At 45.4% G+C, this 18,019-nt stretch overlaps 1 protein-coding gene across 9 annotated transcripts in view; it reads right to left on the bottom strand.

Moving 5' to 3' along the window:
* Positions 1-2,071: 2,071 nt before the first annotated feature.
* The window catches only part of RELCH (RAB11 binding and LisH domain, coiled-coil and HEAT repeat containing), an 878,561-nt gene continuing 862,613 nt past the window's right edge, over positions 2,072-18,019 (bottom strand). For all 9 annotated transcript variants that reach the window (XM_078687764.1, XM_078687757.1, XM_078687759.1 and 6 more), the window contains one exon: positions 2,072-4,263. In XM_078687764.1, coding sequence (XP_078543890.1) covers positions 4,143-4,263 — 121 coding nt within the window. In that variant the 3' untranslated portion in view covers positions 2,072-4,142. The remainder of the gene's footprint in view (positions 4,264-18,019) is intronic.

Genomic DNA, 18,019 nt, shown 5'->3' with positions numbered 1-18,019 from the left:
AGGGAACTTTCCCCAAAAGAATGGAAGGACATCCACCACCGGGCCCGCCGTACGGCTCACAATGTGGCATCCATTGAAACGGCCACCAAGTTGGCCACCTACTGGTACTTGACGCCTGTAAGGCTCCATAGGAGCAACTCCTCGCGCAGCCCGTTGTGCTGGAGAGGTTGCGGCGCGCATGGCACTCTCACTCACCTGCTCTGGGATTGCCCTTCCCTGGGGACGTATAGGTCACAAATACTGGACGAGATCGATTCCCATTTTGAGACACAGACCCCGAGATTCCCAGCTTATATTCTTCTTGGCCTCCCCAACGCCATCACCTTCCCGCTCCATTCTCGGAGAGGTAAACAAATAGCACCGCACGGTGGGAGCGGCAGTACAGAACATTCTGACACACTGAGGTACCGCAGTACTTCCTACTAGGTTAGGCTGGTTAAACAAACTGTGGTTTATCTTGGGGATGGAGAACATTTCTCTCTTTGACCAACCCCGAGGCTTCCTTTCACGAACTCTGGGCCCCTCTGGTAACGTTGCCGACATCTGAATTCACAGAGCTCACATGTCCCAAATATCTTAGGCTATTACGCTTGGCTGACCTCCCACCGTCGCTCACTCCTGCCACATCTGCTCCATTGCTGGTTGGGGCCTCCTTGTTGGTCTACACTATTTCTATTACGTGAGTTTATTTTTCTTTGGAGGAGGAGGGGAGGGGGCTTTGTATTTGCATTTACTGTTCTTTTGCCAGATGCACAATACCACCATGCCTGGTTGTTACCCGATGTTTGTGGAGCACACTGGCTCATTGTTCTACTTGTGAAAACTAATAAAGATATCTTAAACAATATCACTTACAGAGGGCTGTCCATTTCTCCTGCACATACACAACCCGGTCTTCTGTATCACAATTCATCATGAAAGAAAACCACATTATCAAGGCACTAGCAATCGCATAACAGAGAAAGGAGGTAACAGACACTCTTACTGCAGATTAAAGTTGCCATATTCTGGGGGGTCAATGCCACACAGTCTCTCATAGACCACTTTAAGGTTATTTATTCTTGGCAAACAAGTGGACAGCATCACGTGGAGGGCAGAACTACGAAGATGGCAATGATACAGTTGTGGTTACAGTCAGTTTGTTAGAAAATGAAGCCAAGCATTGGAAAAATAAAAAGATCTGGCTAGAGGACATAGAGGGATGCATGGGTGAGCAACACAAGCAGTCTGACATGATTTTACTTTGAACTGCTAGCGGCATTTGTACAGTGCATATTGTGCCACTGGTATGGCCTTGTAGCATTTTTTGGTAGCCTATAGACTACTCCCAGGGATCCAGGTTTACCATGGTATACTTGTAATATGTTCTAAATCCATTGTTTTGCGATCTTCTTTTACGTGTTACATGTATCGTTTTCGGGTCATATGCCAAGTTGCCTGGTTACATCTTATTCATAAGCATTGAGTGAAAAATGTTGCTATTTGAGATATCAAGCCAGAGCGAGCTGCCAAATACTTAGGCATCCTCTTAGTCAATAGGCCTACTGGGCAGTCAATTAAATGTGTGAGTGGAACTTCTTGATGACAAACTTTCGGAAGCCTAGATAGCTGACTACTGAGCATATCTCAGCCATGTTGGTTGTATCGTAGAAGGTTCTGTGCAGTGTTTTATGTGTATGTTAGTTTTTGACTGTACGGTCCATGTTTTTGGAGAAGTATATTGAGCAGCGGAGGCCAGGGACTTGGGAAATGGATGCCGGCAGAAAACAAAAATTCTTATTGCATATATTTGCATCTATCCAAACACCAAATGAGCAACGAAAAATTAAAGTTCTGTGTCAGTTCCCCAGAACCGTATGTCCCATTATGAGATTGATAGCAGAGTTAATTGAGTTTTGATTAAGGTGTGTACATAAACCTCATGAATGGCAGAGTCTAAATTCATGGCTTGACGACAAGGATTATCCTAGATACATTAACCTATTTTCTAATAGGAAGCATGGATAGTGCAGAATAAACGTTTTACCATCAAGACTTTGGACGACTTCTATAAAAATATACAGCGCATCTGTATGATTTGGCACATATAATACATTTATTTGTTCCAGTAATAATAATAATTTTATTTATTTTTTTTACAAAAATTCCATATTACTTTGACTGTAATTCACTTCCAACAAATCTCAAAGCAGCAGACTCCATAGTTTTCGGAAAACAGCATGTTTTCAAGAGGTAAAATTAATGTTTATTTTTTAAATACAGGATACAGATCTGTTGCTTTTCTCCTTTACACCAGCACAGGCGAAGCAAAAATAGCTTCACTGAACCAAAATCAAACAGAAGAGATACAGCATACTGTTAGAAGTATGAAAAACCTTATTTAACAAAGTAACAGTTCTACAAACTCCTTTCTTCACCCCAGGATGCCTGGAACCCAAATTCAATTATGACACATCCTGCCTGAGTACAGAATGCTCCCACGTCTGAATTATGCAAATTACATAAGAAAAGCAAAGGGGTTTTCAATTTTAAAATAAACATAATAAATAACCCTTGACATTTAAAGGCTATATATACATCCTATAACTTGCAATGCCTCAAAGTGGTGCCCGACCCGCGTTACAGGCACTTATTTCGCTCGCTCACCTTGTACAACAAGCTTTATGAAAACAGTTACCGAACATTAAAACATGGTGTACAAAATAAAAAATAAAGTCTCTGGCTTTTAAAGTACGTGCGTCATGCGTCTGCATTTCAGTGTAAGGTGACGAAGGGTATACCAAGGATTCAGTTTGTATTACACTTCTTCATGGCATATTAGTGGGGCAATATTTTACCTGCAAGGAATGGTTACTGTGATAAACCAGTGTTATAAAAGAGGCCCTACTTTTAACTGTGTCTGTGTCCCTGTGAAGTGAGTGAATCTCTTCACATTCATTGCCAGTTCATGGGCAGAGGGGTACAGATTCACTCAAGATGGCGGTGCAACACAGACCCACAACTTTCTTTTACCGCAATGGATGACGTTAAAGATGTCATGCACTGCCCAGCAGAGGGTAAACTCCAAGAAAGCTGTTTCATGGCGAGCCTGGCATTTAACCGGAAACAATGCCTTAAAGGGCAATTAAGACTATTGGAAAGTTCATGTTTTAGGCCTTTAAAAACATTCTCTCTTCTATGTTACTGAATACAGCTTTTCATATATTTAGCATAGATTGCCTGGGGCAAGAATGTGGGGACATTTAACGCTAATAAAATGAAGCATTACACAGCACATTATTCAGTGGCTTTGAGGAAATAACCAGCAGCAATTTGAAATGTAGGCACAGGGTGCGCTTCCTTTCAAACTACACAAGTGACTGTAGCACTTTGGAGACCGGCGCTGTGGAATAACTGGTTACGCTTTCTCAAAGGTTTTTAACCTTTTACTTTTATGTTACTGTTCTTAAATAACTCTGCCATATCAAATTGCCGTTCTATATTTTCATTTTTATTTAGATGTGAACATTTCAGCAACCCTGATATTGTGATCAGTTCCTGTTTCCGGGTTACAGCTATTGGGTTTTATAGATCTATATATTCCACAGCAGATAATAGTTTGAGACAAAAATATTTTTTCGCAGCAATGTCTCTGCTTAACAATCCTATTATTAACGGGACTCAAAGGCACAGGGTAATGCTGGTAGTGCTTTCTTGTCAGTTTATAAACAATACATTAAAAAGTCGATTTTATTCTTCCATAATTTAAATATGTAAGTGATTTAACTTTATTACTTTATGACAATGACTTCAAATTTACATTATTTAAGTACCATTATAATGGTGCAGTGCATAACATGTATTTGCAGATATCCCATCAGAAATAATAAAAATCACTATAAAAACGATGCTGGAAATAACAGACAGAACATAGAACAAGGATTTGAGACAGACTATGGATTCTTCCTTCTATGAACCACACTTATAACCAAAAAAATGAAGAGACACACAGCAATGTTCAAATGAAGTGCAAATATCTTTGGAGGTTAGAATAAAATATATTAGAACATGAAACAAAAAATAAAAAGACAAGTTCTTCAAGTACAAGGAACAAATCTGTATGAGGTCCATCATAGTGTTATGTTAGAATAGTCTCAACATTGTTACTTCTTCCTCTGAAAAACGTTAGCCAGCATAGCACCGGAAGTGGTCAGCTGGCCCATTTTGTTCAAAAACTTCGTCTTTGTGTCTTCGCTGACAAGGCTTGCAGCAATTGACATGGACCTACAAGAGAACACCAAAACTCATGTTTAATCGCCTGAAACAATCAATGAAAATCATCAAAATTGCAGTAATCTGTCAAACAGGAAGTTGCACGTTGTGTACTAATAGTAACAATGCAGGTTACGCCCAGTCATATAAGTTGCATAAATCCCAAAGAGTGTAAACCGGTAGGAGATTGTTACTCTTGGTAAAAATTGATAGATTCTGTATTTCCTCTGCAGAATCGTCATAGTCCAAATATTCAAACACATAAGGCAAGATATGCAGGTACTGTCAGTTAAAGACTATTAATGATAACACGTGGAGGTGTTTCTGATGCTATGACAGTACCCTATGTACTTCAGATTCCTCCCATGTCAGGAGCACATGAAAAAATTCAGAGGCACTAGATATTAAGTGAAATATATGTATATAAAGCGGTCCTAGCTATAACTACCCAGTGGCAATGGGCCTCATTTCCTTCCTGGAAGGTTTCAGGGTGATCTGTCAAGTGGGGCCTGAGAAAAAGGGCAAAGGGGCCCCAAAACGCATTTTCACAAGGAATTCCCCCTGAAAAACCAGGTAAACAGTATTTCACTAAACTTTGCAGAAAGCTAGGTTGTTACTCAGAAAGCGTGCTTTTGTGTAAATCTGTTCAGCCATTTTTGAGAAATTATGCTTCAAAATTGAGGGCCTGATTTAGATCTCAAGGGGCAGGTTACTCAGTCACAATGGTGACAGCTATCCCATCCTCTGAAATATAAATTCCATTATATCCTATAGGATTTATATTCAGGCAGATTGGTTAGCCTCCACCATTGTGACGGAGTAACCTGTCAACCGAGATCAAAATCAGGCCCATAGTGTTATCTTAACGGTTAGTCCTGCGAGAGTACTACAGTACTCCTGTGGTATTGTAAATATAAAACGTAGGGCATCATGATTGAAGGAGAATGCTTTTTTTCCTTTAGCCTGACTGAGGGCCGGGTATCGGCCTATCTGATTGGCTGGCCGCAACATCAATAGAAATGTTGAAGCTGCAAATGTAAGACTGGAGGACCCGTTCCCCATGTCCTGAGCTTCTAAAACATAAATAAGGTAAAAGGGGGCAGGGTAGGGGGTACTCTGACCCCAGGCCCTTTTGAGCTGTTCCCAGAGGGACCCTTCCTGGGCCCAAAATAATAATAAAAAATAATTGTGCTGCAGAACCCAGTGATGCCTCTGGTGAAGACCTGACGGGTATTGCGGGACTCAGATAGGCTCACTGTGAAGTACCTCAGCAGTAACGTAGGGTACCATGGGACCGTGCACATGCTAAAAGGTGTAGCTTGCACCATTCCACTTTACCTTTGGTGTGCTGTTTGTGCCACAGTACAGTGGGATCACAGTAAAAAAAACTAAAAAATAACAGGTACATGCTGTGCGACAGTGGTGGGCTGGCTCTACAGCCAACCTCATGTTGTGGTATGGGCAAAGGCTGTGTGTGACTGGGGGATGGTCGCTCATGATGGGGTTGGATGCAGGGCCATCACCACAGGCCAGGTGCTGCGTCCAACTCCATTCTTTGCACAGCCAAAGGTAATTCATTTGAGCTGTCATCAATGATGTTGTTTAACATGCCAAGGAGTGAAGAAATAAGTAAGAACATAAACAGTGCACGACAGGAGCGCAAGTTAGTTAGCACAGTAAAATTAAAATTGGTGAATTTCATTGTTTTTTGTTTTATAACAATAGTGTTTATATCATTACAAGGCGTATCTATAATGTCACTTTAACTTTTGCTTTTTTTAGTAGCTATATGTATACATACATGCATATCCTTGAGAAGAATAAGTTACATGCCGCTGGCACCACGACACGAAGGGGAGTATGGGGGGACAGCGCCCTAGTACCACACAGCTGGCGAGCGCAGCCAGCAGCGCGCCCTCGTTGCCGCCCCCCCCGGACAACAGCCAATAGGGAGGGCTCATTGTGGACGGGGGAGGGCGTTTCGCAAGTATATCCTGGCCAGCAGCGTGGCTCGGCCTTCTCTCCCGCGCCGTGGCTGCTCTGCGCTGTACACGTCTGGTCCCCTGGGCTGCTCTGCGCTGGCTTGTCCTGGTGACGCGTCGTGCCTGGTCTTGCGTCGTGTTCATTCTGGTGAGTGTTGGCACTGTGGCTGTGGGCCCCTCCCCCCCACCCCCCCCTTCCTTTTGTGGCTCCGTGTGGGAGTTGGGAGTACTGGTGTTGTTGGTCAGGGGTCGGGGCCGGAGAGATCCGCGAACCCCCGCCCCTCATGCTGGTGTTGTTTTTCGTGCGGCAGTTATCAGCGGCCTCGAGCGCGGTTGACTGGGTCATGCTTGTCTGGCTCTGAGTCTGCGGCGGTCGGGAAGGTGTGTGACGGAGTGTCCCCCCCCCCACCGGGGGCCATTTTGGGGTGATGCCTCGGGGAATGCTTTGCCTCTGCTGGCTGCCCCTGAAGCGTTATGCATATCACTAGTGCGGATCCCGAGGGGGGAGCGACGCATTTAGTATTGCTGCTGAGGTCGGCCGAATGGATAACGTTACTGCACGGATACGTATGCCTAGTACCTACAGTGCTTAGAAACGGTACATAAAATATTATATTTGGGCCATCGGGGTTCACGGGCGGGCACTATAGGCTGTTTGCACCGCCCGTGCTGGAACGGAGTATTTCGCCAGTGGTGGTGGTGTCCTCAGTTTTGGCGTGCCGTTTCTTCCGGTTCGGGTGCCCCTGTCGGGATGGTGGGGGTCGGGGCGGTGGGTCCGCAACCATGCCCGTTTGCTGGCCTGTCTGTTGCCGCTCGGTGGCGTAACATCCTCTGGGTATCCGGTCGTTCTTTTGTCAAACAAAACCATGGACGCGGAAAATCTATATTTTGTAAATGGCTTGACAGAGGCCAGGCTACTGTTGGTCGGGGTGCGGTTTCGCGGGAATAATTGCTGCTCTGTAGCGGGGAGATCCAGAGGTGCTCAAGTTTGCCTGGTTCGGCCACAGATGCCTTGAAAACAAGGGCCATGCTTTCTAAGAATATTGCATAGAGGTTGTATTAGAACGGGGAGGCGGCCAAGCAAGATGGGAGAGAGGGAATGTCTGTATGGCGTATTGTAAGGTTAACGCCGCCGAGGGTGCCTTGGAGTCTAGGGGTTTAAGGAGCTGAAGGAAGCTAGGCGCCATGGCAGCCGTGCCTACCCCACACATGCAAGGCTCCCGGTTACGTTTCAGCTTAAACTTCGATGTGCGACCTTTCCGTGGCGCGAGTAATGAGTCCATGTTAGGTCACCCATTAGCCCTCGGCCTCTAGCGTGAGTGGCCACCACCAACGGTGGCAGGGGTGTTGGGGTCATGATCACCATTGGGCCCTGGATGTTTCTTTCGAGAATCTGGTCACGCGGTTAACCGGGTTTCCCGGTTTCAGTAATCTCAGAATGAGTCGGTCTGCCTTGAAATTCAGTGGAAGAAAGGCCACTCTGTCTCGCGTATTGTCGTACCAGTGTGGGAGTCCTATTATTGTTTCAATAGCAGGCGCTGTGTTGTCGAACAGGCTGAAGCGAGCAGAGTGTTGTTCGGGTGCAGGGTTGAGCTACATCTGCGGAGCAATACTTCTGGGAGGAAGTGCATTCAACATACGGCCTCTTCCTGGCGCATGTGTGCTGTTCATGTGCCATACTGGTCGTAGCGGGCACCGGGCATTTTCCTGGTGGGCGGTAAGGGCGAGGGCTGGTTCATTGTCCGTCGCATGTGGTTAATGGCGCCCGCTTGCGGCCATTGTCATGGGCTGTATGTTTCACCATGTTTCGGCGCACGCGGGTAATGGCGCCCGGTATAGCCATTCGGCTTCGTTGTCTATTTATTTGTGGGGGACAGGTATGTTGGCCGTATTTAGATGGGATTGGGCATGCACGTTTTCAGGATGCAGGCTTACTGAGTCGCCTTTTGCCCTTTATGTCGTACGGTGTTTTACGTGGTTCCATGGTGTGGCTGCCCTCTGGGGCACGGCACTCTGTGCCAGGGTGCTTGGACATGCCTTTGGGCAGCGCAACCTGGACAACACCGGGAGCGGAGAGGGATGATTTCTCGATCGCTTTCTTGGCCGGCCTTTGTCACTGCGTTTTGGTTCTCGTGCCGATTACGGCAACTCCGCTCGGTGGCAATTTCCTAGGCAGAAATTTATCAATGATGTTTAGCAATTATTCCGCTCGTGTCCATACTCGGGCGGTGGGGTGTTTTGCCACCGGTGGAACGGTCCCTCAGTTTCGGTTTATCCGACACGCTGGAGTTTTGCATGTCCATTCAATGGCTTTGTTTCTTTTCTCTCATGTAAGTGCATTACATAGCACGGGTTGACACTTCTGCACTTGCCCTCGAGTAGTGTTTTGTATCCGGGCATGTTCATCTTTACGACTGTGTCGTACGCCGTGATAGTTCTTAATAACGTAGTATTGCTACACAGCAGGTACCTTTTATGCTTTTAATATATGGTTCACACGCAATTATAATTTTGCTTTTTAGATATAGATTGCCCACACAGTTATTAATGGGTAATTTACCGGGAACACTTTGGCTAGACTCCTGGCCCCTCCCTGCCAATAATTACCCAAGTAACCTCCTTTTAGTGGCAAGTAAGTTACCCGTTGTACATTGGTGGCACTGTTAATGATGCCTTTTTACCGACCGTAATTTTGATCCAAATTTTCTAGGTTAATTTATCACCCGAGAATTTGAAAATACCTTTCTGTATCCAGGAGCCTCAACTAGGCAGATGTTTCTCCCGTGCCCCCCCCCCGCCTTGCACTTGTTTGGTGTGTGGGGAGGGCTGTCCTGCTGGCAAGCCACCCGTCGTTGCGGTTTGTTTAGCAGTGCTCAGGCGGGGCTCCGGGCGGTGACCATTGGGTGGTGTCCTTCCTGCACCGCTGACTCTGAGAGCCGCGGAAGTTGGTGCTTGTCACTCGACCGCCTTGTAGTTGCAGGCAGGTGTCATGCATCTCTTTGATGCAGTGATTACTCCTCTGTCTACGTTGGTCACGTCTTGGTTAGCCCCTCGAGGGCTACGGTTATGGGTAGCCACGGAAGGAGGAACTTCCTTGGTATTGCTTCCGTGAGGGACTCTCATTATGTCTCCCGGCCATTTTTCTGCAATTTTTCAGTTTCCTCAGGCGTTTTAAGTACAGCCTCTCGGAGCTATTCTACTAGGGTGAATGTCAGCCCGGAACTGTTACAGTGCTCCCAATGTCCACCCTACTAATATACTGCTCTTGTTACCTGTGCAATCACTGCGTACAGGTAGCAAGCAGCGTGTTACAAGAGAAAAATGAAGTGTGCATATTACATTTGTGTACCAAATCCAGGTGACAATTGCGTTCTAGCAGTAAGGGGTTTTCGCACAAAGTGCACTACAGGTTTAATGGTATAATGTACGCAATCCACACTAGTAGGATTATTGCACAACAATTTTGGTGGGAGCACAAACAGTAGAAGTAACGCTACATAGCATGGGCGGACCTTGAGCTAGTGGCGCAACTAAGCTCTGCCTATTATTAGTTAATATGACGGTGGGCTAGGTATTTTCCCGCAGTAGTCCTAATATCTTAGTGCACCTTGTTGGTTGGGAAGGTTTTTCCTTTCTATGTTCTCGGTGTTAACGCTGTGTCCTAGTCTTTACCGACGCTCCGCACCACAAACGCAGTGCATAGTCACGCACTCTTCCTATATTGCCCTCATTTAGCGCTGATCTCAGAGCGTATCGGAGCGCTAGTTTCAGGTTATAATTGACAAAGTTGGGCAAATGTTTCAGGGAATAGCTCACTTGCCATTACAATAGGACTGGTAACTCATGAGGTAATTACATAAGCCTCAATGTACATGTAGAGGCTAAATACATGACATGTAAGAAATTTCCACGGAACCAAATTCGTGAGCTGGGGTGGACGTAGCATAATATGTGTTTCAAGATAGCAGTTGAATAGTCGTCATAAGGGCATGACACGTTCCACACGATTGAATGGCGCTGGAAGCAGGCATCGGTTTGCACCACCCACCCCTCACGATTTCCAGCCCCACCAAGAGAATTATTTCGGAGTTCTCAGCAGTTAAATCATCTGGTTGAAAGTGCGTGGTTGTATTGTGCTGTCGCATAGAATAGAAAGCGCCGTTGTAGGGTGCCATGCTACCACTAAAATGAATTATCGCAGAGCTAGTCAACCATCGCTCCTTGGGAATTGTGAAACATGAGCGACCTGATTCCATTTATAACCGTTTGTTCCAGAAACAAAGTCGTTAAAATTCTTTCGGCCTGTACTACCTGGTTAAAGGGAGTTTATTAAATAGAATAGTTCTATCTATAGGCGCGAATGAAGCTAATTCTGCCCCTTTAACGTCACTGGATATCAACACGCATGTTGAGCCAAATGTGATCCAGCAATAGATTAGCTTCGTTCACTGTTCTTGCATGGGGCTATTCATTGGCTTCGACCATGTTACCTGGGGACCTGGTTTGAGTCTTGGTGAGGACGCGAAACGTCGGTGCTTCTGGGAAAATTTCTTAGCTCCACCAGTCCAAGGGAGATGGTCATGTAATATAACTGGTGCCACATAAAACATCTGATACAGGATCCGGCAACATCTGTAGTAATTTTTAGAACACAACCCAAATTGTGGCGGTTGAATTTTAACGTAATTTAAGAACACAACTCTAATTGAAGCAGTTGAATTTTGTCGTAGCCCTCCTTTAATATCACATGGGTTCATGGTTATTGTAAACGATACGATTCATGTATATGCCCCCTACTTTTGGGGTCGAGTTCGCGCTGGAGGACTAGAGTCTCTTGCCTAAGGACTGCGATCACGTGAAGTTTCTTCATTATGGAATTTAACATGAGTTGCCGATAAGATCCAAGTATGACCTGCACTTTCATACTAGGAATAGAGGTTTTAATTTGCACCTTGCAAATTCTTTAAGTTGGTAGGTGACACTAGTCACCATATCGTACACATATCGGGCTTCTATAGCTTATACTATAGCTTTAAACTCTACTTCCAATGCAGCCATTGTATTCTCTTACCAAGCGATAGACCAGTGCTGCGCTAGTGAACTAGCTTTGTATCTGGTTAGCAGGTACCCCTGAATTCAAGGTGTCTGGGTTACAAGACATCAACTCTGCAATCATTAGAGACAGCATTTAGCACTTTAAATAATAAAGCAACCCCAAAGGGATGCAAATGCTTTCCGTGATTGGTACTACATATCTGAATGGGACTCAGGTTACAAACATCATCGTGATGGAGGGGAGAGAGCCCTCTGGGGTTTCAAGCGTTCAAAACTGATAAATGCACCCACTGAGTAGTCGTAACAGCTCAATGTACGGACTTAATAAATAGTGGTAGCTATAAAGCGCCAGCTGCAAAAGGTTTTCAGAACATTATTCGATAGTTTATAGTATAGAACGGCGAACCGTAAACCATCGCAGCTTCTTTTACACTTCCCTTCCAATTAATCTATCTGCTGCGAAGTTCAACTATGCGAATTTAACTTCAAGCAATAAAACTTAATAGATCTGGTGGGTGAACGTAGCCATAACGGATATTGGAGACAACAGAAAGCTATGGTGTAGGGCACGTGGAAACATAATTTTAAGGGTGATTGCAGGTTTCTTAATTCTGCAGGCATAAATACAATGTGTTTAACTCACACATGTAATCCTAAAAGGCACTGCAGTATTATGCAGTAAACCACATCACTTTCAGGAGTGTCCATTCGGATGTTTTGACATATTAATGGAATAGCTCGCACCATGTCCCTTGTAGGTGTCTGACTATTATTCAAAGTGAGGAATAAACACGATTACTTCAAGGAGCAAGGTAGGGTGGTGGCCTAGTGCAGTTTGGAAGTAAAGCAGTCAGAGTAGTGTCAGTATCACCGACAATCTTGGCTGAAGTGCAAGTTTTAAATTGTAGATGTGAAAACAAAGTTGCAGTCAAGTGTACGTTGAATTATAGAGGTGAGATCAATGTTTGCAGTGCAGTATTTAAATATAGAATGAATAACGTTTTGGAGGGCATCTGTAGAGGTGTAATAAACTTGGAGGGCAGGATCAATCCATGATTAAAAGCAGGGAATGCCAATGGGTTGCAGTACAGTGTATGAGCGTATGGTAAAGAAACTTGGAATACAGTGTCAACGTATAATAAAAACAGGTAATACCAATGGTGTCCTTCCTTGCAGCTGATTGTCGCGTGTGGGTGATGGGCCATTCCTACGTTACAAGGTTGGAGCAGTGGGCGAGGCTCAAGAGATGGGATCTGAACCTAGCGAGGACGCAAATTCTATGGCTGGGTTTCCCGGGAATGAGATGGGGCCAGCTGAAGGGCAGACTGCAGAAATATATGGCAGAACGGGGCGGTCCTCCCAGCATTCTGATTATCCATCTAGGGGGAAATGACTTGGTAAAGGTGGGGAGGAAAACTCTATTGGAGGCCATGCAGAAAGATGTAACGACAATCACTAACGAAGTGGGAACCACGGAAATTATTTGGTCTGAGATTGTGCCCCGCAGGGCCTGGAAGGGAGCACGATCGGGAGTGGCGATAGAGCAGGGCCGGAGAGGGTCAACAGGTCAATGCAGAAATTCCTGGGAAAGAGGGGATTGGGTTGCATTAGGCATGCGCTGATACAGGGCAAGATTGAGGGGTATTACGAAAGTGATGGAGTACATTGTCGGGGTGGGGAATGGATGTTTTCCTACTGGACCTACTTGAAGCACTGTCGGCTGCAGGGTGTCGGTAGCTGGGTAGGTGGGGGGGCTCTGTCATCGACGGGGGCCTCTTTCAGAGCTGTGGCGGATTACAGGCGATCTGGAAGCAGATGGACAGTAGGGGTACCTCTGCGGCAGAAGGATACAGTCTAAATACCTCTGCCCGGCACAGTAGGGTGCCCGAGCCAAGAACCTGGAGCCGAGGGGGTTCCAGCAGCGTCGGCGCCCCGTTAGTCCTTCGGGCGGTCGGGGGGCCTGAACCGACCGGGGGTGTGCCTCATCTTCCGCCCTGACAGGGGGGGCGGGAGTCTAACAAAATAAAGTGAATGTACTGCACCGTCTGAGCATCGACTCGCCGTGCAAGATGGCTCCTTGGGCATGCGGGTCAGCGAGAGGCTGCCGCTTTGGATCGCCTGTAAGATGACCCACCTACCAGTACCTGTGTTGTACGAAATAAACCTGCACCACTGCTTTCCCACAAATATGTCTCATGGTTTTCTTGGTATGTAAGTTATGCATGCAGGGCGAAGTAAGCCTGATGGTGTGGGCACTATGCCGCTGGCACCACGACACGAAGGGGAGTATGGGGGGACAGCGCCCTAGTACCACACAGCTGGCGAGCGCAGCCAGCAGCGCGCCCTCGTTGCCGCCCCCCCCGGACAACAGCCAATAGGGAGGGCTCATTGTGGACGGGGGAGGGCGTTTCGCAAGTATATCCTGGCCAGCAGCGTGGCTCGGCCTTCTCTCCCGCGCCGTGGCTGCTCTGCGCTGTAACCCACCCTGAACCCTGACCCAGCTGCAGAGCGGTTGGCACTGTTGGATATTTTAATGATGTGTTTTATGTTGCAGGCGGAGTCACAGGGCGATCTGGAAGCAGATGGACAGTAGGGGTACCTCTGCGGCAGAAGGATACAGTCTAAATACCTCTGCCCGGCACAGTAGGGTGCCCGAGCCAAGAACCTGGAGCCGAGGGGGTTCCAGCAGCGTCGGCGCCCCGTTAGTCCTTCGGGCGGTCGGGGGGCCTGAACCGACCGGGGGTGTGCCTCATCTTCCGCCCTGACAGGGGGGGCGGGAGTCTAACAAAATAAAGTGAATGTACTGCACCGTCTGAGCATCGACTCGCCGTGCAAGATGGCTCCTTGGGCATGCGGGTCAGCGAGAGGCTGCCGCTTTGGATCGCCTGTAAGATGACCCACCTACCAGTACCTGTGTTGTACGAAATAAACCTGCACCACTGCTTTCCCACAAATATGTCTCATGGTTTTCTTGGTATGTAAGTTATGCATGCAGGGCGAAGTAAGCCTGATGGTGTGGGCACTATGCCTTAGTTAATGTTGGTAATGAGGGACACTACAGTTCCATTACATATTCTTTTTTATTAAAATATTCAAGCTGTAGCCTAAAACTTTAGACCTTTATGACCAAGTAATCCAGGGGCTGCACAGTTATGTCAGAGCAGATTCACATTGGCATCGAGTGGACATGACCATAAGCGGGCCCCAATTGCAGTGTGTGTGTTCAAATGTTCTGGGTTTCCAGCCTTCTTAATGATATGAAGAAACCAGAGGCTCTATAAGAAACACCATAACTGATATAAAGCTATTCCTCTACTAGAATCTTCATCGTTGAAGTAGTCCAACAGCAATATAGAAATAACTTAGAACGATGGGTCCTACACCATTGAAAAATATCCTGAACCATTACCAATCTGAAGAGGCATTTTTTTTAGAACATCCTAATCAAAGCAATATTGCTTGCCACTAAAATGCAGCGATGTATTTGTTAAGACAGGGATGCGTTTTGCATGATTTGTGGGAGTGAGTCTCTACATCTACTCAAAATGTTAAGCGTGGATGTTTCTGTACGGTTCTGCATTGTTTTGGTCTCAGCATACACAATAATCGTGTGTGCACTTCGTGCAGCTGTAGCTAGGTACAGTAAAGTGCTGTCACCCTGAGGACCACTCTTTGGTCTGACAGGACGAGCCAAGCATACCTTCTTCAAAGAGTGAGACTACTTTATCTCAATTGAATTGACGGTACTGACTGGGCCACCTAGAGAGGCCAGGGTCTGCTGGTCTTGCCATATAAATTGTCTATTCAGTTCAGTACAACTGAGTCCTACACTACATCCCTGTATGCATGCGTGTAATGTAGTGTGTGTTAGCAGGCATGCATAACTTCAGTGTATGGCAGAAGTATGCAAGGAGTATCTGGGCCATGTTAGACTATGGGCAATGCAAAATTCATTTTGAAGTTGGTACTGTCAACAGAATGGAAGACAAGGCTCACCTTCCACACGGCTACATGAGTTGCAGAACCCACACTCAGACCTAGTCTTTTGACAGTTAATTAAATCATTGGGTTGATGGAGGACAGGGGGACAGCCGTGTCTCTGAAGTGCAGGGGCGTCCCCCGGCAATGCCCTGCCTTTTGTTACTCAATAGATGCTAAACCCAAAAGCTAGATGACTGGCTAGTGTGAAGGCTAACCCCTACTTTGTGTGTCAGTGTTTCGGTTAGCCTACATGAAGCTTTTGAGACCCACTCACCCTCCTGCTACTACCTGGAGAATGAAGACAATAGGCCTCATTTAGAAACTGGCTGACAGGTTACTCGGTCAGAAACATCATGGATATCCAGTCCACCAGATTACAAGTGCCATTGGATAGACTGGACTTGTGATATGGTGGACGGGATATCAGTCATGTTTGTGATGGAGTAGCCTATCAGCTGAACTCTAAATCAGGCTGTGTGTCCAATTTGGGTGGAGCCAACACACCAAATGGTGGAGCTCTCTAAAAATCTTTAGTGGGGCAGAGACGAAGAATCAACAAATATGTCTGTAAGGACTGTATAAACAGTGACTGAAGATTCCACTCAGCGTTCTAGTATTTCTAATGACCAATGGAGGCTCCGTCCACCAGCATGTAGTAAGACTTCTGTGATTTAAGGTTGGAGTCTCTGACTGCTACCTTCCCAAGTCTATTTTCCCCCACGGATGGTATTTTTGTGACATATCTCTCCAATCACATGGAAGAGAATCTACAGTGAAGAAATTAAATATACTGGGCTGAAACACCCTGCACACTGCCTCAATTTGGGGCACCACACTGACCTCAACAGGACCCACAGTTATCGTTAAGTTTGGAATTTTTCATCATCCAGAACCGATGGAATGAAAGGAACTGTATGAAAATCACACATCGCTTCAAAATCCATACGACAAACAGGGGGCAACTCCCACCACCCTCCATCCCGGTGAAATAACTTGTAATAAATCAAAAGACAGATTTATTCCTGACATGTCTTGTCAGTACGAGTGTGGGGAAAAAACACAAGCATTGGTAGCATTGGTCAATTGCTTGTTTGCACAATCGAGAGGATCTGTCCTCTGCGCCTGGGGGTGGTAGGAAATAGTTTCTTGTCGTCCATGAGAACCAGTGCACCCTTGCCCTCAATTCATGAGAGTAGGTGTCTCAGCCAATATTCTAATTCCATGAGATGGAGAAAGGATTTATTTGTTGACCAAATATCACTCACACCAGTGAGTGCCAGTGAATGTTAGTGATTGGTGGTGTGAGGCACAGAAAGTCTGCATTAATAGAAGGTTGTTGTCCTTTGTGTATGTCCTCAAGAAATTTCTCTGGGTAGCATGGAAAATAGAGTAACATCTGGTCCCATCTGGATCCAAAGCAGTATTATCCAGGATGGCCGCTGCACCACATGGAAGCTAGGCTTTAAAAAACGTGTTTAGATCTTGTGTGGTACCTGGAAATATCTGAAAGAAATCAGCAAGGATTACAGTTCCACAAAAAACAAACTTAGAACTGAGCTATGTACTCTACACCACCACCTCCACTTTTGCTTGGGAACACTGTCTACAACAAAGTGTACCTTGCTTCTAAAATAGAGAGTCAAAGCATCAGCAAGTAGTTTTTCATTTTACTATTTTACTCAATGACTTTAAGTCGAGCATTTCCTCAACTTGAGGCAAGAACATATTTCTCATAAGCAGTTGTACATGGACTTCTAAGGAATATCTCCGAGTCACCGGTTTATAAAAATAAACCTAGAACAATGCGGTATGCCAAGTTTTAGTGAAGGAAGCATTCCGGGAAGAGGTTGCAAGTGAGAATAGCTTCTTCTTTATTACACTGCTTACTTCAGCCAAGCAGACTGCTGGAAGACATCCAATCTGTATTGTTACTCATCTGAAAGAAGGCACCATGGCACATGCCCTAAGTTTTCCATGTTTGTTTTAATTATATTAGAAGCGTATGAAGACTTTGGAAACTGTACATTCCTTAAGTGAACAAGAAAGCACAATGTTTTAAAACCACACTACACCCTAGGTCATCATATTTTTGTCAATCTTACAAACATGTTCATAAAAATCGTAATAACGCACATAATGTGAACTGCATATTTTACATGAACAGTTCATGATTTAACACTTACTCTCAAGATTTTTTAAGAATCATACATTTACCTTCAGTTTTTTACTTTACTGACTTTCAAGTTACACATTGTTAAGATTACTGTAACATCTAGATTTATTTATGTTATTCCTGTTTCTTAAAACTATACAATATGACCTCGTAAAGGTGGATGAAAATGTTTTACCACCGGAAACTGGTCAAACATCTGAAAGGATGCACTTGCACTGAAATCCATAAGTGTATTATTCTTAGTGTTCATTTTGCGGACTGGAAAGCTCTCAAATTGTCAGATATTGGCCTTCATAATAAACTATAGTTGTGGAAATATTTTAGCCGACACACTGTACGGATTTCAAATAGAAAAAGTGATTGGCTTCATGAAAAATCGATGCAGTATCATATTAATGAGAGGACATTCGCGGTGCTGGGCACACAGCATTCCGCTCGTATTTTGTTCATGAGCCAGCACCGAGAGGCACTTCATTCTGTAGGGAGCTCCACACAAGTCCACGAATCTTCAAGAGTTTGAGAAAAAAAGCAGCTCTTCATCAACTACTCCTCCCACCTGTTATCTCGTAAGTATTTT

This window comes from Lissotriton helveticus, chromosome 4_1 (genome assembly GCF_964261635.1).
Source record: "Lissotriton helveticus chromosome 4_1, aLisHel1.1, whole genome shotgun sequence".
NCBI lineage: Eukaryota > Metazoa > Chordata > Amphibia > Caudata > Salamandridae > Lissotriton > Lissotriton helveticus.
Note: the sequence above shows the minus strand (reverse complement) of the source record. Positions and strands in the feature narration are given on the sequence as shown.